The 25444-nt window shown below is 37.4% G+C and overlaps 1 protein-coding gene, 1 long non-coding RNA gene and 1 pseudogene across 3 annotated transcripts; 1 reads left to right on the top strand and 2 right to left on the bottom strand.

Annotated features, from left to right (window-relative positions):
• Nucleotides 1–83: 83 nt before the first annotated feature.
• On the top strand, nucleotides 84–2306 carry LOC122058721 (annotated as a pseudogene).
• Nucleotides 2307–9269: 6963 nt separating this feature from the next.
• On the bottom strand, nucleotides 9270–16070 carry LOC122059211. 2 transcript variants are annotated; one of them, XR_006134001.1, is made up of 5 exons: nucleotides 14675–16070; nucleotides 10815–14577; nucleotides 10666–10723; nucleotides 9794–9906; nucleotides 9270–9561 (listed from the first exon to the last, which is right to left on the bottom strand). It is a non-coding gene; the product is annotated as an uncharacterized LOC122059211 (long non-coding RNA). The 2 variants fall into 2 exon arrangements; XR_006134002.1 differs by lacking the exon at nucleotides 10666–10723.
• Nucleotides 16071–16292: 222 nt separating this feature from the next.
• On the bottom strand, nucleotides 16293–24456 carry LOC122059101 (heterogeneous nuclear ribonucleoprotein Q-like). The gene is given in 14 exon segments (XM_042621796.1): nucleotides 16293–16457; nucleotides 17510–17581; nucleotides 18965–19100; nucleotides 19169–19344; nucleotides 19447–19582; nucleotides 19585–19662; nucleotides 20518–20688; nucleotides 21893–21964; nucleotides 22703–22771; nucleotides 22991–23059; nucleotides 23259–23312; nucleotides 23422–23572; nucleotides 24194–24260; nucleotides 24375–24456. Coding segments are annotated over 12 exon segments (1227 nt in total). The 3' UTR covers nucleotides 16293–16457; nucleotides 17510–17581; nucleotides 18965–18998.
• Nucleotides 24457–25444: the final 988 nt, after the last annotated feature.

Raw genomic sequence — 25444 nt, 5'->3', positions numbered from 1 at the left:
CAAACTACATATTTGGAGAACTAGTATAAACAAGATAATTTCATTTTTGGGAAAGAAATCTATTACATAAATCTTACCTTGTCGTTACCTAAGTTAAGTTCCTGCATGATTGAAAAAAAACTATCAATAAATTTTTCTAAAACCAAGAATTTGGTTCTTGTAAATCCAAATAGTGAATAAAACTAAACTTGCACTACATGATAAGTGCTAGTAATCAAACAATAGGAAATATCACTCCTCTCCCCTGTACTTCGGCGAAACATCATGTTCCCCCTAGACATTTTGAAAAAATATCACTCCCCTCCCCCAATTCTGAAAGATTCTATATAAACTGCCCATTTCCATGAGAAATGGTTGTTAAGTTATGAATATATATTTTCTAATACCCAAAGTACGCTCACACATGTGTAATACTAATTATAACTATTTAAAAAGAAAAATTAAAGAATAGTGCATCTCATCTACCTCTTCAATCTAAAACCCTAAATCCTCCATTGGTTATGCCGAGCGATCAATTGCAGGTGCGTTGTCAGATCAAATGTTGAAATTGAAAGGGTTTGAAGGGGATCTCGGGTTTGGCAGCGTTGGTGTTTGTTGTTCACTTGGATTGGTATCTCTTTCCCTATCTTTCAAGCTCAACAACCCTCTCTTCTCTCTGTTTTCTTTTAACACTCCTCAAATCTGGAGCCATCACCCGATCATTGTTACAGTTTCTCTCTCTACCTTTACAAATTTGATTTATATATATAGAGAGAGAAAAAGAGAGATAGGATGATACATTGATAGAGAGAGATGGGTCAAGAAAACCACACAGCCCCAAAAACGAAGTGGAGCAATTGGTGGTTCGCTTCCCACCACGACTACTAAACTCAACGATCGTACAACTTCTGGCTTACCTCGTGGCCATCAGATCCGAAAGACTTTCAACAACCTCAAAATTATAATACTTTGTGGCATTGTTACTATTCTTATCCTTAATGGCACCATCAGGGTCGGGAACCTCGTCGGTTACGCCAAGGCTAAGGCCAAGAACCAGAACCTCATTGAAAAAACTAATCAAATCCTCACTGAGATTCATTCTGATATTGATCCTACAGACCCTTCTGAACTTGGGGAGCTAGAAATATCAACCCAAAGGTTACCTATACTCTTGGCCCCAAGATTTTCGATTGGAACTAAGAGCGCAAGATTTGGCTCCAAAGCATTCCCCATTTCCCTAATCACATCAATGGCAAAGCTTGAATCTTGCTTGTTACTGGGTCTCCTCCCAACCCTTGTGACAACTCAATTACTGATCATTATCTTCTCAAGCCAAGCAAAAACAAGGCTGATTACTATAGAATTTATGGAATTGAGATCATTTACAATTTAGCCCATGTTGATAGGAGCTCACTGGTTATTGGGCAAAACTGCCCTTGATTTGACTGCTCATCTTGTCACACTCAAAGGTGGAGTGGCACTGGTGGATGGATAACGATGTCTTCTTCACGGATATAGATTCCAGAAGGTCACTTTGCCTATTCCTAAGTTCTTTAGTCTTCCCCTTTAAACCCTTTCAATTTCAACTATTGATCAGACAATGAAATTACAATCGATCATTGGGCATCACTAGTGGAGGATCTAGGGTTTCAAATTGAAGAAGATGAGTTTGAGAGAGAGGAATCCTCCTCTTTAAAATTTTCTTTTTAAAAAGTTATAATTAGTATTAAAAATGGTTGTGGGTAGTTTGGGTATTGGGAAATATAAATTCATGACTTGACAGCCATTGCTCACAGAATAGGACGGCTGACAGAATCTTTCAGATTAGGGTGAGTGGAGTGATAGTTTTGAAAACGTCTAGGGTAAAATGATATTTCGTCAAAGTACTGGGTAGGGGAGTGATATTTCTTCATCAAACAAAAGTGAATGTTGTCTTTCACTTTGTATCCCCTTTAGAACTCCCCTTTATTCTTTGGTATTCCATTTTCGCTTAGAATTCCGATTGCCAAGATTAGACAGTTAGGAGTCCCTGACGCTTTCCCACACCTAGCAGTTCCCTCCTAGAGTAATACCATAAAACAAGGTGAAAGTGATAATGAAGGAAGGAGATAGATCAGTTCTAAAAACGTGCAACACATAAATCATCAACTAGACTTGCTAGTACACATTGGTGCTAGTATTTTGACAGGTTCACCTTTTTTCTTTCTCCTACAAATAACTAAAAAATGATTTATTTCTAAAGTCATCAACTTGAATGATACTCGAAAACAAATAAATGATATGGGCAAAACTTATCTGCAGTTCTACAATCTTCACTGTAAGCAAGGCTCGTCTATATCCAAGTCCATCCAATGGTGCCTTTAGCTGCAAACAAATAAAGACAAACTACATATTACAACTACATATTTGGAGAACTGGTATAAACAAGATAACTTTGTTTCTGGGAAAGAAATTTATTGGATAAATCTTACCTTATCATTACCCAAGTCAAGTTCCCACACAACTGGAGAAAAACTATCAATAAATTTTTTGAAACCAATAACTTGGTCCTTTTAAATCAAAAATTATATGAAATGAAACTTGTGCTACAGCATGAGTGGTAGTTATCAAACAATAGTGAATGTTGTCCTTCAATTTGTATCCCCTTAGTCCCCCCTTTTTCTTTGGTCTTCTTTTGGGTTGGTTGCCAGTTGTTAGCTTGCTTTTGCTGTGATCCCCCATTTTGGGCTTGGCCTCTTGGCTTCCCCCCACCTTTTTCTTCCCTTGTATATTATCTTTCTATTTTAATGCATTTATTATTCATCCAAAAAAAATAAATAGTGAAATGCTTAGATGATTTGAGAGACAATTGATCTTAGGTTGTAGGTTGGGGAAGTCCTTATTTGTAATTAAACATATTCCTGTAAGATTATAGGGAGCCAATTCTTTATTTTTGGTTTGTGGCCAACAAATTTCCTAGGCTCAAATATAGAATGGTTATATTAATGTTGGGGAAACCAATCTGAGATTTTGCTCACTTAATAATGACAAAATACACATCAACGATAAATGAATACATGATTACAGAGAACCAAAATTCACTACTGAAGATAGGAAAAGCAACCATACTGCTAACTTCGGTCCGTTGGCTTTAGCAAGGTGCTAATTCTGTTGTTGTAGTTTATGTTTGTTGATTCCTAATTTCAGTAACTCAATCTTACTCAATTCGATGATTTTGCCACCAATAAAGGTTAAGGAAACACAAGAAAAATATAGGAACAAAAAACAAATAATTTAGTTCCAATTAAAACTGCAAAAAGTAGAGTGGAAATAATTTGATCATGGAAAAGGATACTTCTTCTCTACCAGAATCGTGAAGACCTCCAAGTTTTCCTCCTTTCAATGTCTATAGAGAAAACCCCACTTAGCTATAGCAAACACAGCATAGGAAATAGGCTAAGAGAGAATAGGTATCATAGAATGGTGAAGTGAAAATGAAAAACTCTTCAAGATCTTTTTGATTTGTTCTCTAACTGTGGATAAACAGATTCGTGATTTTCGCTTTGGTGTGAATTGGTTATGTCAAAGAGCCTATTCCTCACTGCACTTCCCAAAGAAGATCTATTGGCCATTTTATCTCCTCCCATGTTCCCTATCAACAAGAAGAGCTCACCAAATCACTCCAACAAACCCTAAACAAAATGTGATTAGGTTTCCAAAGGAAAAGAAATATAAAAATAAATTGCCCACAAGAAGTCATATGATTTTATCAGATGGGTGGCAACTTAAAAAGAGACCTAATGGGAAGAAAATATTACCTGCACTTTCCAAAGGTTTTGAAAGTTTCTTTATTGGTTGATGTAGTCAATGTTTAATAAATAGTTTGAAATCACTTCTCTCTGCTTTGCAAGGAATAAATAAGTGATCCATTCTTGGAGCATGTGTTACAGAACAACATGCTCCAAGATGGAGGAATGCCAGATGAATAGCCAAAAGCATTCAACTTGCGAGAAAGAACTCTAGTCAGGCCCAAGAGTAGACAACTATCCAAAATATCTATTGAAAAATTTACTTGTCTACCTCAAAGCTTCCAACTCAATTCAGCTTGGCATTATCTAAAGTTAGCCACATAGAATGCCTTCTTGTCTACCCAATGAGAATTTAAATAGTTTAAATCTAGATGAAGCCAACCTTAGAAATATTAATGAAGATGTTCAATCAAATGATGTTCCAGAAAACAGAGATAATAAATGTTATTAAATAATAAACAAACTTCTAATACAATAAGCACAAAGCATATATCTAATTGATTTTAGGCATCAAAAGCGAGAAATGAACTACATAATAACCAATCGTAATAAGCAATAAGCATCAAGCAAAAACTTCTTGAAGAATTTGGATTCTCTTTGGTCCATATTGTTAGACACAAAATGGTGTAAGTTTAAAAAAAAATAATAATAATAAAAAATAAAAAATTGAAAGAAAGAAAAAGAAAAAGAAGAAGAAGAAGGAAAATTTCAACTTATAACAAGAATAATTGTATAAACAACACAAATGCATATTAAAATGGCTACTTTCATTTGGCATGCATCAGAAAAAGGGGGAAAAAAGTGACACTAGTTTCTAATTATAGATATTGTTTCATAAAAAATATGGGGGAACACACAGCCAATGGATCTATGTGAAAAACATAAGGGGGAATGTTGGCTCCATATGTTGTAACTAAAACACACAACACAAAGAAAGAGTCATTGTCCTTAACTCAACTTACTTTAGTAGCCCAACTCTTCCATGCACTCCTTTAACTTGTTGTGCCTAAAATATTCATGACAGAAAACATATATTTCAACATCAAACTGCATTTTGAAAAAAATTAAAAAGACAAAATAATTTTTATATTTTATAGGTCGTTCATCAATAGGAGGTTTGGTTTAGTTACCCTCTGGAAAGGAATCTCATTGCCTTACTGTTAGAAGGGTTCTCAAGCCAGTTTCTGTACTTAATAAAGCCCAGCATCCAATAAGAGCACACATGCAATACCTGGGGAATGGCTTCCTCATTGGGAGGTCCTTCTCTTTTACTTTTATGGTCACACGATTGCTTCACACCTACATTGCTTGGAAAGAAAGGAAGTCATTCCATTTCTTTACATACTACCTGTGGAACCAACTCTATAAAACCAGATCATAATTGAAACATAAAAGCAATAAAACAAATATTTAAGTAGACTTGAACGGCCAAACAAGATTTTTCTAGCCAACCCCATTTAGATGGGAAACGCTTAGGTGAGTTAAGTTGAATTATGATTGAACCATGAAAGGTTTATCTAGATGGGAAAATTAAAGGGGAGAGTCAAGAAGTGATACAAAGTACACATTCCCTGTCCCTCCCCATCCTTTTCCTCCTATCTCCTGCCCTTTCTCAAACGCCAACTTTCTCCCAATCCCTCCTACTCATCTGTTCGTATAGTTCTAACAACACCTGCTACAAAAGTAAACAGACATCGACATTGTTCTCTCTCTTGATTAACTTCTAAGTGTATGATAAACAAAAAGCGTTGTCACCTTGCACCTCCCGTCTGCTTTTTCACGGAATCAATGACTATTCGTAACTAATATTGCAAAACACATGCCAATCCAATAAAAAATCATGTAGTAACCTACCAAATCAGTCTGGTTATTAACATAATTCATATAGTGGATAGATGTAGTACCCAACAAGCTTTGGCTTCGGGTAAAAGGTTATGTTACAACCATAAGACTGCTATATTATATCAGAAACTCCATTCTCACCCTTAACTGTAGATGCTGATATTCTCTATCATTGAGGCAAAGAAGCTCCAGAATTCTACGACAGTTGCTGCACTAAGCCAGACCCCACAGCATACAGTGAAACCAACAATATAAATGATAACTTTCCATATCATCATCTTAACCTGAAACAACAAAATAGGTGAAATGAACAGGTGAACACAAGCTTACTCGTTTCTTTGGAACTTGAACCAAAGTGTCTTGATTAAATAAACCATGTACTGTTTATGGGAAACGCGAAATAATGCAGAACATAGATCTCATTTTGCTTGCTACTTGACAAATTTTCAAGTTTCAAGGAGATGTGGCTTGTACTTCTCATCAAACTGGTAAGTCAGCCTTGTCCAAATATATTTAACCATTCAAAAAAAAAGGATCCAAAAACATTTTGATGCGCTTCTCTAGGTTACCAAAAACCACTCATTGATGGAAGATGAAAATGGGTTGGTTTTCCTAAAAGTGAATTAATCGGAGTCGGTAATGCTGTTAAAATAGGGGGAACTTGCTGCTTTTCATTCTCAAGTTGGAGCTTAACTTGGGGATGGCAATTAGAGAGTCCTGTAAAATGACCTTGGTAAGGGAAAGGAAAAGTACGTATTGTGCCAGAGGTGGAAAATCAAACTTATTGAAGTCTTCCATATACTACATACTTCTTATAAGTTTTGCAATCCCAGTTTAAATTTCAGGGGGGAAGAACTAGTTTAGATATATTTTCATCAGGCAGGAGAAGGTTTACACCTTATTATCAAGCGATGGCACTTAGAAATCCCCATAAATGACCTTAGTGTGGGAACCACTCAATTGAAATGCAGAAAGGAAGTTGGCTACAAGGAAAGTAGTAAGCCACAACTCTCATGAGAAAAGCAAAACTTGCTTAATAGAGAAAATTACTTGCTAAACTGAGAAACTTGCTCCACTTTATTAAAACCCAATAAAGAGCAATATATGAAAACCATTCAATATATCTTTCAAAATTGAACAATAAAAACATGTAGTTCCATTGATGAACTCATTAATGGCATTTTTTTTAAAATGTACCTAGATAAATTGCAACATTTAAAAGCACAAAACCCAACAGTTGGGAGAAGAGTTAGTAGAGTTGAGTTGAGTTGAGATTATAAGGAGATCTGAAAAACTAATGTACATAAGCATTCGCATGAATAGATTTGTATGCGGTTCTTGCATATGATGCAGTGACGATGAGAGCACAAGCAATATGTTCCTTTTCTTCAATGATATTATACTTAGCTTCCAAAAAAAAAAAAAGCAGAGAAACCTACATAATTGGTGCGATTGGTCCAACGGTAAAGGTATGAATGTTGAGACCTGGTGGTCAAGTGGTTGAAACAGCCTCTCGACATTCTCGGGGTAAGGTTGCGTAGTTCTCGTCCCCCTAGACCTCGCACATATGGGAGCTTCGTGCACCGGGTACGCCCATAGAAACCTGCATACATTAAGTAATTATAATGGTCTATTAGCAAATTTATGTCGTGGATCACATATAATGCTTGGATCAACACTAGTAAACAAATATCTCTTGCACCCAATTACCTTGTTCATGGACAACAAAAGCAACACTGCATCAAATGCAAGAATCACAATGTTAAAGATAACATTAATGTATCATTGAAGTATCAATCATCTCTCTCTGAAGAAGGAATACATACCATCTCTTTACTATCAGTCAGAAGGCCAGTGGCCCACCAGATGACACTTATAGAAGCCTATTGGGTCTCAATGTCAGTTAATTGGCAACAAAAAAAAATGAGTCCAGTAAATTTTCAATTATTTCCCTAGTCATCATCCGCATCGAACATCTCCAAAGCAAATAATATCATCACAATGTTCAATTTGTTCAAAAGAAAAAAGCCAGGTGGGGGGGGGGAGTTCTTGAACAATACAAACATAATCAGTTTGAAAATTATTAAATACTGCATTCCATCAACCACCAAACCTAAAATGCTTGTTTGAAAAAATTCCACTTTCTAATATAACAATATTTTTTTTGCCACTAACCTGGACAACCAAACACATGACTAATCAGTATTCAGTAATGCTTCAGGACGCTAACCAGTCAATTGGTCAATTAACCAGACATTTGTTAATGCAGCATGGATTAAGTTGGATCTATTAAAGAGGTAATATACCCAGATTTGAATAGTACATCAACATCTGGTAAAAATCTAAGGAAAAAGGAATATGCCAATTGAATGTCCAACATCAGGCTTTCCTTCTGTTTCTTTTTTCTTTTTCTTTTTTGGGGAGGGGGCAGTGAAAACCTCCAACCTCATGCAGGGCCAAAGACCTCTACTACCACAACAAAAAATAGCTTCACATGGTTAGTATATAATTATTGAAAGACATGGATTTTTAAATATGTATCAATAAACCTGGATACATGGAAAAGTTTAAGATACATATTAATACACTTACAAAATTCTAGCAAAATTTAATCATTATACATCACGTTAGAGGGTCAACAAACAGGTATTTCAGTTGGAAACATTACTTTTCAAGGTAGAAAAATGTGTTGATTATTTTAATTTTTATTAAAATGTTATTAACAAAATTGTGATCTCATTCATCCAAAAAAAAACTGTGATCTTTTATATACAAAATTACACTTTATAGATCTATTAGAGGATTTATTGATCATTATTAGAGGATTTGTTGATCATCAAAAAATAATTATTTCATCTTTAGATACTTAGGATATTTTTTCAAAGGAAAATTACAAAAAGAGATTTACATCTTGCATCTTTTCCTTTTTCAGGGATTTTTCTTATTGACACCCCTTAAGGTGTCTAATAATGTGAAACCTTAAAATTTTCCCTCTTAGTTTAACACAAATTCCTATTGGTGAGAATAAAATCTGTCATTTCACATGTGTATTCGCAGGGTGTGCGAGACAATGACAACTCTTGAAAGTGACATAATGGTAAGTCACTTTCAAATAATTCTGAAAACTCCCTTTTATCCCTAACTTAGAGAACTTATGGGAATAAGACAAGGGGCAAACAAAAGAAGGTGACATGTTATAGGTACACCCATAAAGGTGGCATTAAGCCAATCCCTTCTTTTTCCTATATAAATATAACTTCCAATAAATTTCAACTATTAGATGCAATGCCAGCTGGCCTGTATGTGAATAAATTTCAAACCTTTTGTTTGTTTACGTTCAGTGTGCCAATATAAAACTTTAGTATTGAATTTTCCTTTTTTCTACATTTTGTTGTTGTCGATTTTTCCAGGAAACAGAGACACTATCAGGTCTGGCTTGAGTCATCAACCACCACACCCCAAACTATTTCCACTATCTCAGTTATATAAACACTGGCTTTATGCAACCGATTTGAAATAAGAAGTTTTTTTGTATGAAAGAAATAAATTATGTTAAGAGACGAATCAAGCCTTTTCCTTCTCCCTTTATAGTGAAGACACACGTGTAAGCCCCTTGGGAGCTAAAAACTGAAAATATCTAAAGAAGATTTGCACAAGCAATGAGATGAAAGGAGCCTACATTGACTTGATAATGAAACAATAAATGTATAAACACATAAGAAGTTAAGAAAAGAGGGAGAACTGCAAACAAAGCATACATATACACACCTCTGCTTCTAGTGAGATTATGGAATCTATCTTAATGGCAAACAATTGAGAAAAAAGTGTAGCTCAATTTACAGCTTCCTCAACCTACTAATCAATTTGATCCGTTGGCATGCAATTGGGCCATATCGTAACTGTATTTTTCCATGGGATGGCTCCAAGTTCTTTCAGCTGCAGATGAAGAAACCTATTTCAAGATGAAAGAACATGAGGTATCATGTCAATGACTTGGACAACTGAGGATCCCTATGCATGCACTTGAACTTGTGTTCATTTTCAAATAGAAAACATACTTGTCGGATTCACTTAATTACTTTCATTTAAAGTAAAAAATATGCATTTCCCACCTGAGGAAAGGGTGACCAACCAGCGCTACACCCCCCCCCCCCAAAAAAAAAAAACTAGTCAATATGACAAACCTCATTTCCATCACTGTTGATTTAGTTATGGCCCTCTTAGTGTATTTGGCACGACCATAAGTGAACTTCAGTGATTTGTATGACCTCTCCTCAATCGTATAGTGCAGTATCTCCTAAAACAAGAGAAGAAATACAAAACAAAAAAATAAATAAATAAATAACTTGAACAAAGACGGTTCCAAAATCAAAACAAAATAAGAAATAAACTAGCCTTAAATGCAAGAAATTACTAATTGGAGAAACCATACTGATAACACCTCTCTGTACTGATAATACTAGCACCATTTGAATTTCTTCCAACCCAATATTTCATGAGCGCACTAAGTACATTGAGGCTAATTCTCAATTCATTCGTGAAAAGTATTTCAGTAACCCTATTTCTATTCTATACATAGCTTCTGCTCATTAGATTGCAGACATTTTTACCAAATCTGTCTTCAACTTATTTCTCTTCCCAATATAGCTTATACTCATCAGATTGCAGAAATTTTACTAAATCTGTGTCTTTAGCTTGCCATTGGTATCTTGCAACCAAATTTATGCTATCCAGCCAGCATTAGTTTGAGGGAGAGTGTAAAGAGAAAGGATAGGATTTTTTCGTTGTATGGCTGTTGTATTTGTGTAATATTTCTTTTCACGTAAAAATCTATCTCTATAGACTAATCTTGCATAGCTTTGCAAATTTTGTGTATTTATATGGTCTTCTACATGACTTTATGACAGAAAATTTTACTAGTTTACAGGGAGTACACACTCTACCCAGACACTTCTTCCCAACATTCATACAAAAAATTCCAATTAGCAAACAAATTGCAAAACTTGAAGAAACTTCAATCAAATGCACATTTCACGTAGTGGGTTCATCCTATTACCTCTCACAAGCCCCAAATAGTATAACTGACCGACACATAGCACTAGATTGCCCCAAGCCTGACATACAAGTATGAAAGGAAAGCCAGTAAACCATAATCTGGCGGTGCTATAAGATGGTAGAAAAACGAGCTGCAAACCAAAAGCTTACCCCCTTCACAACCGAGGTCATGGGAGCTTGAAAGAGGAGCCTTGGGTGACTTCAATGAGCCTGGTTCCAACTCCAACTGATCCATGAGGAGAGAGAAAGGTAGGGATTACAAGGCTGGTGGTACCCCTATTTTTCCTTCTTTGCTCCTAAACCTGTCTGCACAGCGTCAAATATTCATCAATATATCTTCTAGTTGATGGCTGAAAAGCTTAAACAACTCTTCCTACATGGTGCAGCATCTATTGGAGCCCTCTACTCTTTGAGGGTTTCAAAAAACAAGAAGTACAGTGGAGAGACAAGTTGTTAGTGTCATATCAAACCAGCTATAATACCAAGTTCAATGTAAAAAAATGAAATAAGATGAGAGAAGAGAAATGGAAGAAGAAGAAGAATAAGGTGAGTGAGTCCAGCCCCTGGCAATATGTTCGAAGGAAACATATTGGGTAATAATTTCCACCACCGGGTTGGCTCACTTGCAGATCCAAGTCAGATCTATAGTCTCATATTTGCAAACCAAATTCCATTCCTTAAGATTAAATATGTACCCACGCATATATTCGACTACCTAAATAAATTCACACAAACTTTCAAGTGTTAAACTTCTTTTGATGTTATCAAAAACAACTTAAACTAAAAGGTAGATTGTCACCCATTTACAACAGGATAAAATAAATATATCTGAAATCTTTCTAAGAACACGATGATATTTAAATTTAATTGTTCGTGTTTTTCACTGCACCATCATGTTGAACATAGAAACATAGTAGGAAAGTATATGCATAAAGTCGCATCCGTTAGAATCTGTATAGAATGTTCTATTGGTCTACATGGGTGTTGTAATTTGAGTTACAACTTCTTTCCCAATTCCACAATCAACAGGTATAGGGCCAACCTAAAAATTAAGTATCATTATTGAACAAAACAAGAACATGCTATTAAAATTAATAAAGACAAAGGGAATGGTTATGTAATCAATACTAAGAAGACTACTAATACATAAATGGATCAATGTCCAAGAGGGTAGGCATAGAGTGAACTCAAATTCAGCATGCTTTTTCTCATTATACACCCTGGTGATCTGCAAATGCAAGCATTATTGGTACAGAAAACAAAAACCATGGAATCTCAAGTAAAATTCAGAACCCAAACAACTTCAACTCCAGAGAGTAACTTTGATAATGCACAATATCCAGGACGAATTGTTTCAGAAACATCATAACCCAAAGCTCGGAGTCAAGAAGGGAAGAATTCTTCTCTCCCGAAAGGCCTAAACGGCCATGGAAAGTGACTTAGCCATGGTCACAGCTTTGGTTAATTCTATAGAGGACCAGTCCTGGAGGTTTGCAGACATGATTATGGTAAATAAAAAGCGCTTTGCTTCTCAAGTGAACTGAACTTCTCATTCCAATGGAAACAAGGCCTACATACGACCTTGTTGATCTTCTGAGTAAGCAAAGGGGGAATAGTGTGGCCGAAATGGTGTTCTGTGTTTTCTTACTCTTGAAGGTTCTGATTTGAGTAGCAATAATTGTAATTATAGTGCTTTCAGTTTCAAATTGTAATGGGAGCCTTTGGCTTGCCATTTTTGGCCTGGTATTCATATTCAAGTTTTCAAATAAGTTCCTCTTTATCTGAAAGAGCATCTTAACTTCAAATTTTCCATAGGTCACAACTCAAAATGTATTTTTATTCCTTTATGTTTAAACATATTGAGTTCTCCAAAATAGCATCATTCAGTAGTTTTTATTATTGAGAACCATCCATGGCTTGCCTTTCCTTCTCTTTCACAAATCAGAATCACACAAAACTTGCACTAGACATCTTGCTAAATTTCTTTTCCTTTTTCTTAACCATTCAAGTTGCAGAAGTTTCAAATCAAATAGTGCATGCATAAGAACCTGACAAGAAACCTCACAAAAATATGGATGGGGAATTAAGTATTTGGTTTTAAAGGAATTGCCAAGCTTTTGAAGGCAACTGCTTTCTAGAAATGAAATAATGGAATTAGTTAAGTTAAACCTGAAGTGAAAAGAATGTTAACAACCATGAGTACAAACAGCGCAGAAACACAAAGGCTTATAATACTTAGCCTGTTGAAGTTTGGTCGCTATACTCCCACATCTAGGCTTTGATCTCGACCCAGCCAAGCAAGCAAGTGAAGATGCAACAAACTCCTCAGCCTACAAAGCAATATTGAAGTGGAAGGTAATATAGTTTTGAGCCTAAAAAGAAAGCGGTGCAAGCAAAATATTTGTGATGGTCAATCAAAAACTGCACCTCCAGATAGCCCATCGCCAAGTGTTTTGCATAATCATCAGCCACACGTTACCTTTGTGTACCACTAACTGCATCATGGTGTTGGGTAATAGCCAAAGCATGAGCCAATGTGTCTGAGTGGAGCCCTAAACTATTTCTACCTTTAAAAATTCCAATTTTGATGCTTCCCAATTGTATATTTAGAAATTTATAAATACCCACTTTTTTTTCATTTTTTTTTTGTTAATAAGTAAACCATTTATAACTACAACAGCAACACAAATTTCTTTATGAAAGGGGGGCTTAAAGATTTCACCAAATAGTAACCACTCATCATTCTGACATAACCTTTGAAGGCTGGCCTACTTGTGAAGTATCCTGTCCAATATGCATTTTATGTAAGTGAATTTCTTAAGGACAGGAAAACAAGGGGGATAAATCTGTAATATATATATATATATATATACACACACACTAGTAAAAGATGCATGTGTGGTCTTATGTTAGAGAAAGAGAGAAAGAGAGAGAGAGAGAGAGAGGCAACTAATGACTATTGATAGTTTAAATAAAATTTAATACAAGTAGAGGCAATTGATGACTGTTATAGTGTGCTTCTTGCATTATATTAAATGTTGCATTATCGAGGGTATTTCCAGGTATAACCTGCATTAGAACCTAGACCACATATTCTGTTTTTGTAGTTACTATTATGCTACATTACACGGTAAGGTGGGTCTGTTTTCCTTAATTTTTTTTTCTGAAAAGTAGAACACTCAGTAGTTTCAAGTTATAACATTCTTTTTCAAATTAATTTCGCTCTGATTTTTATGATGCGTAGACTCTGCAAAATAGCCTATAATAAGTTTCATCTTGGAAATTTCTTGATAAAATGTCAAATAATTTAAATATTATAATATTCCTTATGAAATTGAAAGAAATTGGAAATTTTCATCATTGAAACTACCACTATATTGGAAATATTTTCCTGGTCTATTTCTTTCTTCTTGTAGAAGACCTCAAAGTTGAAGCCTATGACTAAAAAAAAAAGAAAAACAATAACAAAAACAAAAATATCACGGTATAAAAGAAAAATCTTGCAATGTCATAGTTACGTTAAGATAAAAGTGTATTTAAATTTGCAGATGAAAATGAAAGATAATCGTCACTTTTTTTTTTTTTTTTTTATATACAACAACAATTACAACTGGCACTTCGCAGCCAGGTTTAATGCCATTGCCATTTTATGTGTTCTCTAGAGCGATATCTACACACGATTAGTCCTTTGGAGAACCCTAAGAGATCAGCCAGGCCCATCGGCTAGTCCTTTGGAGAAAACACTCGATCATCCTGAAAAGTAGCCTCAAATACCATGCAGATAATACCAAAGTTTTTAAAGCATAGAGAAAAAGAGAATCAAATTGACATACAACTTTCTCATATCGATCCCTCTCGGTGGTGCAGATCTCAGATTTGCACATCAGCCGGTGCTCGTTCTTCCAATAGATGCCTGCAAGGGATCACAACCCAAACCGATCAAACAATGAATTTAAAAATAAATAAATAAATATACAAGACAATGTAATTGGTTGCGATTAAGTAGTTACCTTTCTCTTGATAGTAGAAGGAAGAATCCTATAATGGCTCTGTTTCTCCCAATTGCAAAAATAGAACTAAATCACAGCACCAATAAGTAAGAGAGAGAGATTGATCATTGCCTAGGGTTATAGTCTTATGCCAAGAAACAAATACTACTAAGAAACAACATAATCTAAGAAACATTACTAAAAATTAAGAAGAAACACTTTTGCTAATGAATCACCACTTGGCGTCTTGACCTTCTTCCTGCAGCAAATATTTCGCTTTCACATTCTAAGTTTTAGTGGAAGATGCATCAGTACATCTAGAATAAAAACTTTTGAACCCTTCCAGACACCATCCATCGGACCAATTCAATACGGCCGATATCTACGCCCACGGCCACTGCTTCCCACCACTTGAGCTTCCACCACTCCTGCCACTGCTTCTCTGCTGTTGAGCAGGTGGGGTGTGCGGCTGTGTTGCCCGCAATGACTGAACACAATAGAATATGAAATATATCCCGAGCAAAGAATTTGGAAATTGGCACAAAAAGTGGCTATTGATGAAATTTTAGAATTTCCAGAAAGGTAAACAATGTCAATTAGTCCTTGCTAAGGAAGCTGAAAGATACAAAGCACTCTAGATCCCACAAAAGATGTTTGAACCTTTCTACTCAGAGTATATTACTTGCAATAGGATGGTTCAAACTTGAGAAATCCAAGGTTTTCAAATCCAAAGGCAATAATATCAGAAAATGCATAGCTTTTTCAGCATATGATTAAATGACATGTGGATTCAAATATTGGTGGGGAAAGACTGTAAACCATGGGAATCAGTTCTTCCACCGTCCACATTCTACTAGTCAAAGTTTGTTTCTGCATATGGCAATGTCCCATTGTCCAGAATGTAGGAACTACCAAAGACGCATTTATTCATGGGGCGTAAAGGATGTGAATTGGAGGACTTGAAATTTGTGCTTACAGGATATATCCAATCCATCCATCAGGCAATGTCCCATTGTCCAGAATGTAGGAAGTACCAAAGATGCATTTATTCATGGGCAGTAAAGGATGTGAATTGGAGGACTTGAAATTTGTGCTTACAGGACATATCCAATCCGTCCATCAGGCAAGAGCATTGGCATCATCGCCATGCCAACAGGAGTAGGCCCTCTGCCATAAATCAAAGACTGCAAGAGAAAAACAGTATCAGAATAGCAATAAGAAGATGTAAGAGCAGTTCAACCATCCAACTGTTTTTTGTTCAACAAGTGCAACATCATAAATAAGCTACCAACAAAAGTAACTTTTGGGTGGAGTTCAAAATGTATGGAAAATGAAAAAATAGCAGGGGAGATGGGATGGGGGAACACACTAATTGTCACACCCCGCCTCCACTCACCTGAAGGCTGGCGGCATGGACACGCACACGTGTCCACCATCCATCCAGGATCCACGATGCAGTACTTTAAGTTCATAAGATTATGAAATGAATTCTAAAATCACATACTTATAATATAAACAAAATATATATCAACTGGTGATTTCTATTGATATTTACCATATTTACACAAAAGAATGTTTTCACATCTTAATCATAATTTCAGTTATGCCCCCATAGGGCTACATCTGTTAAGTACAAAAAGAATCAAAAATAGAAGATGATACTCCCATTCTCAGAGTGCTCCAACTGCACAATCATCGCACACGCATCCCTCCTCGTGCGCAACCAGCTCCTCATCCCAGAGGTCACCTCTGTAGAGAGTCGGGACCTCGATTACAGTTTCCAAAGGATTTCCTGAATCAACATCTAAAAAGGGGCAACAACAAGGGGTGAGCTTCCATGAAGCCCAGTGAGGGTAACACACACAAGCAGTCATGACAATCCAAGAAAATGCAACAGTATGAATATTCATGCCCAACCACATCAATATGAATGCAATTATGTGAGTGTGATGACATGATCCATTTATTATTAAGCAATTCTAAGCAACAATTTCTAAGTCCAAAAGGGGGTATAAGTGCTACTGCAACGTAGGTGTTATCCCCAGTCATGAATATACGTTATCAGTCCCCAAGGATACTAGCTAGTTGCGAGTCAGGAGCGTGCCGGTTCCGGAACCACATCGTTACCCGGCAAACCCCTATTAAGAACCCTCCCACGATACCACTACATCGAATCCAACATCGCATGTAGGGTATACCCGTCATCTAATCAAACATCACGTGAGGGTCTGTCACGACGCTGGCATCTTCGCACCTCAGTCACCGGAAATCATCCCCAACCACGGACCGTCGGACGAGAGGATTAGCCAATACGTAAACCCTTATTGACAAGGGTTGTAGCACCAGGGTGGTTATCTTAGCCCAATGCATTCTAATATGCCACAACATAATTCAATCACACTCACACACTCACACACGCCTTGAGCATGCAGTGCCGCCAGCACCAACCGTTGGTCACCCTGCACCCTAGTCACACGCACAGACACACACACACACACCCTGAGCATACAGTGCCGTCGGCACCAACCGTTGGCCACCCTGCACCCCAATCACACACACACACACACACCCTGAGCATGCAATGCAGCCGGCACCAACCGTTGGCCACCCTGCACCCCAGTCACACACCCACACGCACACATGCACCCTGAGCATGCAGTGCCGCCAGCACCAACCGTTGGCCACCCTGCACCCCTCTCACACACACACACGCACACATGCACAATCATAGTCCATATTCTCATGCCACATCAACACCATATATAAGGAATAATATAATAATATGCAAAATGATAAAATTCATTCACATATGCATTATGATGCAAGCATTCCATAAAACACACACAATCCCCCCACCTCGTGTTCTAGATGGCGGTAGATAGTTGATGGTTTCGTGTTGCGTGTCCCCGTCACTTCTCAGTTCCACTCCTAAGATACAGTGTTTTTAGGTTATTCGGTTATTCATAGAGGAGTGGGACACTAAGACTCGTGCCCCAATTAAAAGGATTAAAAATTAACTATAAAATGGTTCACCAGTGGATGACCATTCGCCGGTGAGTTCACCGGTGGATGAATCCGAACAGAATGCACATCCTGTAATATTTTCACCGGTGGATGGTTCCTCCCTTCACCGGCTGGCCGGTGACCATCCGCCGATGAAGGTAAAATTGGGGTTTTCTTGCCCAGATCAGCCCTATTGGCCCTGTCTCCCCTGTGTATGGTGGTGAAAATACGTATTTTTCAGTGGGGTGTCATTTCCCAACTCCATTCCCCTTTCTCCTTCTTTTGTATAGTTTACAAATTGGGTTTTGTGATTTTAGGTTGGATTTTCATGTAGGGTATCCTCACACACTTCACTTAGCTTAGGTTTAGTGAAATTAGTGAGTGGATCAACATAGGGTTTCAAGATACACCCAATTTCCTCAATACACAAGTCTAGGTTAGGATACATTGGGGAAGACTTAGGCTGATCTCATGGAATGGTCATTAATGGCTCATGAGTTCACTCTCGCACACCATACCTAGGTTTAATTTCATTTTCCCCAACTTAAGATTAGGTTAGGGTGTTAGGTCATAGAGGATTTGTTCAAATTCCCAAATCCTAGGATTTTGGGTAGGGATTTCATAGAGATTTGTCCTTAGACCCAAGGATGAGTGAATAACCTTTCCAATGTAGGTCTCTTACTCTAATTTCCCTCTCCCATTATGTAGTATTTATGATTGGGTAGGTGGAATTTGGTTGGGTCTCCATTACTCCCAATAAAGAGTGAAATGGGAAGGAGAAAGAGAGAGATAGCTAGAGATTTATGTGTGTGTGTGGAGAGATAAGCATATGGGCTTACCTCAAGAATGGAGCCCTAGCCTTCCTCCTTGCTTCCTCTCCTTCTCCTTTCTCCCTTTCCTTCTTTCTATTTTGGTAGGAGAAGAAATGTATGGTAAGAGCCCTATTTATAGCGACTTAAGTCCCACTAAGGGTTGTTTGGGGAATTAATGGGTTTTTACCCAATACTGGTTATTCCGTTATTCGGCACTAACGGGCCCACCTTAGGGTGTCCGGATACGTTAATCTATTCCCCAATAGGTTGTACCAACTATTGGGGGTGGTTTGATGTGCACGGGTGCGAAGATCCGGGTCCCACGGCAAATTTACCCATTTTCGGCCAGTATTCTCACCGGAGGGTGTTCACCGGTGGACATCCACCGGTGACCATCAGCCAGTGAAGGCTGAACTGGTCACTTTGTATGGCGATTTCTCCTCTGTTTGAGTGGGGCCTTCTCCAGGGTTTCTAGTGTGTGTGAGGTTCAACTGACCTTTCCCTTCGGGTCCGGAATCCCTTCCAATTACTTAAGCATGGGTAGCAAGTGCAAGTGGGGTCGCCCTTCCTTCCTCGGCAAAAGACGGATGCAACCCAGTGCTCACTGGTACTGGCGTCCTCCGGCGTCGCACCTGAACATTAAATAGGAAGTTTTAGGGCTCGGGTATAACACTAATTGTTAGGTAAAGAGGCATCTCACCTGCGTAAATCCTGCAGAACCATACCCAGCACCAAGAGCACCATAGGGACCCCCAACCAAACCATAACCAACACGAGGCAGATAGGTTGGAAGCAAAGCTGCTTTTTGTGAATTCACTCCTCCATCAGCCTTTCGATCTGATTGTGGTTGTGCAAGAGAACACTCCAGCACTTGTCCTGTTGATGAGAATAAACACATCATTTATAAGGCCACAATTTTTTCATTTTCTTTGGTTTGGGTGGGGCAGGGGGAAAGCAGGGAAATTATGAGGGTATCACCATCTATTTCATATTTCTCTGTGTTGTTCAGTGCCTTCATGACACTTGACCTCTCAGCAAAATGAACAAAACCAAATCTGTTCTTTTCCTGTCCAAACTTTGCAGGTGGCAGCACTACTTTTGTAATCTCTCAATCTCTCCATGGTATTCGAATAGTTCCCTTAGCTTATCCTGTGTTATGTTCTTTGGCAAATTCTTCACATATACTGCCTTCACCTATATGAAAAACAATAGACTAAGCTAACTTGAAGAGAAGAACAACGGACGCCTCAATTAATTGGGGAACAAACCCAATCCCAAAAAAGCAAGAACTAGGAAATTTGACTCCAGTATCTTGATGATGATTGACTACACGTGGAGGCAGACTGTACAACCATGACAATGAAGTTGATCTTATTCATCTTTCAAAAAATATCTATATTCTCAGCTGAAAATGAAGACCAAGACTGGAGTTTCGCGGAACAAGTAAGCAATTTATTGGATTGGACCGATGACTTGTGCCTTAACATTTTGTGATTCTACCACTGTGTTATAAGGACTTATTTTATTCGATCAATGAATTAGCCCACTATGAGTCTACTGCAATTATACAAATCAAAAAAGAATTTGCACGGATCCATGCAGCCAACCCCCATTAAGTAGGGATAAGGCCGAGTTTGTTGCATAACATTCGTCTCTAGGAGAATATTCAATCAGAAGATGATAACCAGAATATCTATCATAATATTATGAGTCCTCAAGCGATTCTAAGATCAATGGTAGGCATGGTCTAATAAACTCAAAAGCCTTACCATGGCATAACTCTATTGCTGAGTTAAAAGGGCCTGTTATATTCAATTCGTGAATTAGCCCACTATGAATCTACTACATTTATACAAAATCAAAAAAGAACTTTTTTTTAATCTATAACATTCATCTCTTAGAGAATATTCAATCAGATGATGATAACCATAAGATCTATCATAATTCGATGAATCCTTAGAAAATTCTAAGATCAGTGATAAGCATGGTCGTAATAAACAACCATTGACTATTCCAATGAGACAAACAAACCATATATGAAAGTAGTACCTGTGAAGAAGAAGCAGACTCATTCTTAGGGTCAGCCCAACTCACAGTTGGAACATTACTATCTAGCTTAACTTTTGAGCTCGACATCTTCTGCCTTGAACATTCAGCACAAGCATGGTTATAATATTCAATGAAAGCAAAGCCATGGTTACGGCTGGAGTTCTGTGGAACCTGCAATTACAAACAAATAAAAGAACAAGTCTTAAATTCAATACATCACGACCAGAACCAATAATAATAATAGATATTCAACTCCAAAAAATGACATACAACAAAAGAAAGTGTAAATTACACCCAAGGTTCCTAATGTTCAAGGAATCTACCTTGATGTGAAACAGAGATGTAAGAAAGATTTCTTCCACAAAACCGACTTCAGAAGAAAGGAATAATGTGAGAGAGAGAGATCGTTGCCTAGGGTTATAGGAATGTGGGAGAGACAGAGAATAGTTAAAAAGGAGAGAAAGGAATAGAGAAACTATATTTAACTATAGTATTTTTTATTTTTTTTTGAAGAAATTTTTTTTTTTCATTTTGGAAAGATGGAGGCATTTATATTTGATAATAGTATAATTTTTTTTAAATATTTTTCTTATTTTGAAAGATGAAGGTATTAAAGATTTAGAGAGAGTGGAGAGTACCAAAAAAATCGAAAAAGTAACAAAGATGAAAGAAGTGGTAATGAAGGAGTTTAGGTATTTAAATTTAAAATAAGGATAATATCGTCCATAAAAAGATTAGCCATAAAGCATTAGTACATGCACTTATGTAATAGTATGATATATATATGTGTGTGTGTGTGTGTGCGCGCGTGTGAGTGTGTGTGTGAACATTAAATGCGAAGTATTAAACTAACAGAAAGAAGTCATCCATCACAACAGGCCACAGTTCATTTTTTTCATAGTTTGCATGCCCATCCTGAGTATTCCAAACAATGGAAAGAAAGTCTTGTTTTTATAAGAATACACTGGATTACTAGATTGAATTTTACTTCAATTAGAAGCCAATATTGGTGAAATCATACATGGGTTACCAGAATGAAAAGGATTCCGAAGCTATTGAACCTCCATCAACTCTTTCTTTGTCTTTCATCATAATTTTTTTCAATCAAGGTACTATTCATTGGAATTTTAATTTCTATCTAGGTACAGTCAGTTGGTGACATAACAAATTTCAAGGTGATTCATATCCATTAGGATCATGATTTTGAAGAGCTTTCAAAATTATCACATGATAGTATGACCTCTGAGGTTATATCGATGGTGGATAAACTAAATACCAATACCTTGCAGCAGACAACCAAACTATAGAAACTATAGAAAAAAAAGCAATCGGAAACAGCTCAAAAATGAAGAGGGTGTGTGAGCTTGGGGGTTACCGGGGTGAAGAAAATATCAACAAAGTCATTCACTCGCTCTTGGACATTGTGGTCAAACAGAAGAAAGTCACCCTTCAATCGAGAAGAGAAACATTAAAAGAGCATATCCAATGAATACTTATCAGGGAAGTAAAAAAAGAGATCTTGGAAGACAAGTACCTAAACGGGGGAGATTCATCATTTAATTCAAATGTGAAGCCATCAAAATGATCGTAATGCTAGGGCAATATACCTGTGAATATTTGTGTTTATTAAAGGAAAGGTCAAAAGAGGTGCAAAGTATAAAATTTCCACAAACTAGGTTGCCTAATTCAATATAAAGGACATAATAATCAAGGTTGAAATTGTTATTCTTCTTGGTGTCCCATATGATGAAAAAGGCAAAGCAATATATAAACCAATTGTGAGTCTTGTGAAGACAAACCAAGAGACTTTGAACCCTGCCATACAACCTCAAGTCTCTTCTCGTCATTCAGCTTTGCTCTGTCTTAGTAATCAATCCGAGCCCAAAAAAAGAGAGTCAAACCCTAACTGCAAAAGTAGTTAGGAGCTTGAGAACCTAACTACTCAAGCAACAATTCTCTCTGCAACTTTTTGAGAACTGGATTAAAAAAATTATGGTGATTTACATCAACCTCCCTTGCCGTTTGCCAATATTACATCATCCCCCCTAAAAATCCATTTATTACATTTAAACCCAAAAAATTAACACCATTAGAGAGGTGTTAGATTTGAAAATTAATGGACAAAATTGCCCCTAACCCTTTATAAGACCCTCTCTTCTTTTATATATCCATACCCATCACAAACCCAAGGAGAAGGACGCCCTATGATGGAGAGGAGCTGATAGTTCCGGCTGCCAAGTTGTCGCTTTTGTAACTGACATTGAGAGATAAAACGAACTGAAAAAAGCAGTAAATTTGACAAAATCCACCTAATTCAGCTAAGAAAACTGCGAATTCATGACACCAACTACATAAATCCGAAACCGAATTCCTTTCTACTAAAACCAGTAAACTCAAAACCGACAAATCTGAAAAATTCAGAAACAGAACACGATCCACTATATCGAAATTCCGCCAATATACCATACCATACCTTCTCTAAGAACCAAGGATCAAAACTTCCCATCAAATCCACCCTCAACACCGAGTGAGGTTGTTTAGTCTACAGTAACACTCACTAAAAGCTCTAGAAAACAATGCAGATTCAATAACTCCCTCAACTTGATTCCTTCACAGAGATAAACTCCAAAGCCTAGAATCCCAATAGAGTTCTTTGTTCAAGAAACCCTAGAAATGGAGATTTTCAGAGGAATTCCAATTCGCGAGAGAGAGAGAGAGAGAGTCTTGAACGGCTTGGAAACTTCCACGACTTTTGCATCAACTCCAAATGGCGCCCAAAAAGGGTTTGAAATTACCTGAAATTGAAGTCTCAGTAGGTGAAAACACACAAAGAATACTTCGCCTGAGATGACAGTACTACGCCCGTCGCCCGTCGCCCGTCGCCTGAGATGAGAATAGTCTCACAACTTCCGCCTGAGACGAGAATACTCTCACAACTTCGCCTGCAAAGAATACTTTGCCGGCAGAAAACTCTATGTAAATCGTCGCGTTCAGAGAAGCCTTCGTCGGAGAGGAGAAGCATTCGCCGGAGAGGAGATCTGAACTCGCCAAGCACCTGTGAAGTATGTGCAGAGGAAAACGATGGCAGCAGAACATAAATGTAAGTGGGAGTTTTTGGGTTGAAGATAGAAAAGGACAAAATCGGTTTTTCAAAAGTATTCAATCAACCTTAACGGACAATCCCAACAAAGATGCTAACGGTGTAAATTTTGTAGATTTAAATGTAATAAACAGATTTTTAAGAGGATGATGTTATATTGACAAACCTCAGGGGAGATCGATATAAATCACCAAAAAAAATTATAGCCATTCAAAAGTTCATCAACTTTCTCTCTGCAATTCTCTCCCTCTGCAGATAGAAAACATAATTGCTGGATTCACTCAATTGCTCTTATTTAAAGTACAAATATGCATTTCCCACCTGAGGACAGGGTGACCAACCAGTATGATAAACCTCACTTCCATCACTGTTCATTTAGTTATGGCCCTCTAAGTGTATTTGGCACGACAAGGAGTGAACTTCAGTGATTTGTATAACCTCCTCAATCGTACAAACAATTTAACAAGAGAAGAAATACGAAAAAACAACTTGAACATTGACGGTTCCTAAATCGAAACAAAATAAGAAATAAACTAGCCGTAAATGCAAGAAAGTACTAAATCGGAGGAACCATACCAATAACGAGTATAATACCCATGCCGCGATCCATGCTGCATCTGAACAGATTTTAATAGGTGCAGCACTGCAAACGGCAGATGACAAGGTCAAGATCAAGAATGCAAAATTTAAAGGACCATGTGGTTCAAAAGAGGGAACAACGGAACAGTTCGAGAGAAAAAACCCATTTATTGAGGACTTGGGATTGATCTGATCAGAAAATTGCGACTTATCACGTCAATCTTCATGGCAGAAGCAGAAATTTCATTCATCCTCGCCATGAATCCTTTTAACTGAGCAATGAAATCGTACTCCAATAAAATTAAGAAGATCAATAAAAAAAGAGGTTCATCCGTTTTGAAATCCATAGTTGAAGGTTGATGATTCGAGCAGAATTAAACTTCTGAAACGGAAGTAAAAGTACTCAAATCTCCTCGATGATTTCTCTGCCGTGGTTTTCCTCTCTTCACTGCAATTCTGTCCCAACGCATCAGTTCTCTTTCTCCTCTCCCACGACCCTCTCTGCTTCTATTGGCCCCGCTTTTTCTCTCTCCCCTCCCTTTTGTCCCCTGACATCTCGTACTTCTCCTTCTCTTTCCCTTTCCCTTTTAGAGGGATCCTTCATTCGCTGATCAAACGAATTATACAATAATCAACGAATAACAGATTAAGAAAAAAGAAAAAGAAATAAAATCCAAGAGACTGAATCATCGATACGCTTTTTTTTTTTTTTTTTTCTAACTATAGGCAGTGATCTCCCCTACAGCCACCGGCGGCAAAATCGATTTCGCTGGTGGCGTTGCTGGAAATCTGGCAGACAAGTTCCTAAGAGGTAATTTGTCGCTCTGAAATTCGTCAGGTCCTTCGTCAAAATTGAAAGCGAAACTCAATGGATCATAGCTGAAATCAGCTGAGTGTCTACGACCTCTTCCCATCCGAGAGATGACATTCCGGCATTTTTCTTTGAATTCTGGGAATTCGTGAGCTCTCGATCTCAGCCATGAAGACGAAGATCTGACGAGCCTCGGCCTGTCTTCGTCTCCGAGTTGCTCATGGTGATCGTACCATTTGCTTCAGCGATGGAGAATGAAAATCACGTTCGTATACCATATAGAGAGAGAGAGAGAGGTGGGAAAAGCTTAAATTTCAAACTTTCAGACGTAGATCCAAACGGCTTGAAATTTTAAATGGAGAAAACTATACAATACGATTAGTCTTACGCTAATACACTACACCAACACAAACGGCTAAAAATTTCCAATGAAAAAA

This window comes from Macadamia integrifolia, chromosome 13 (genome assembly GCF_013358625.1).
Source record: "Macadamia integrifolia cultivar HAES 741 chromosome 13, SCU_Mint_v3, whole genome shotgun sequence".
NCBI lineage: Eukaryota > Viridiplantae > Streptophyta > Magnoliopsida > Proteales > Proteaceae > Macadamia > Macadamia integrifolia.
This window is presented reverse-complemented; position numbering and strand designations above follow the sequence as displayed.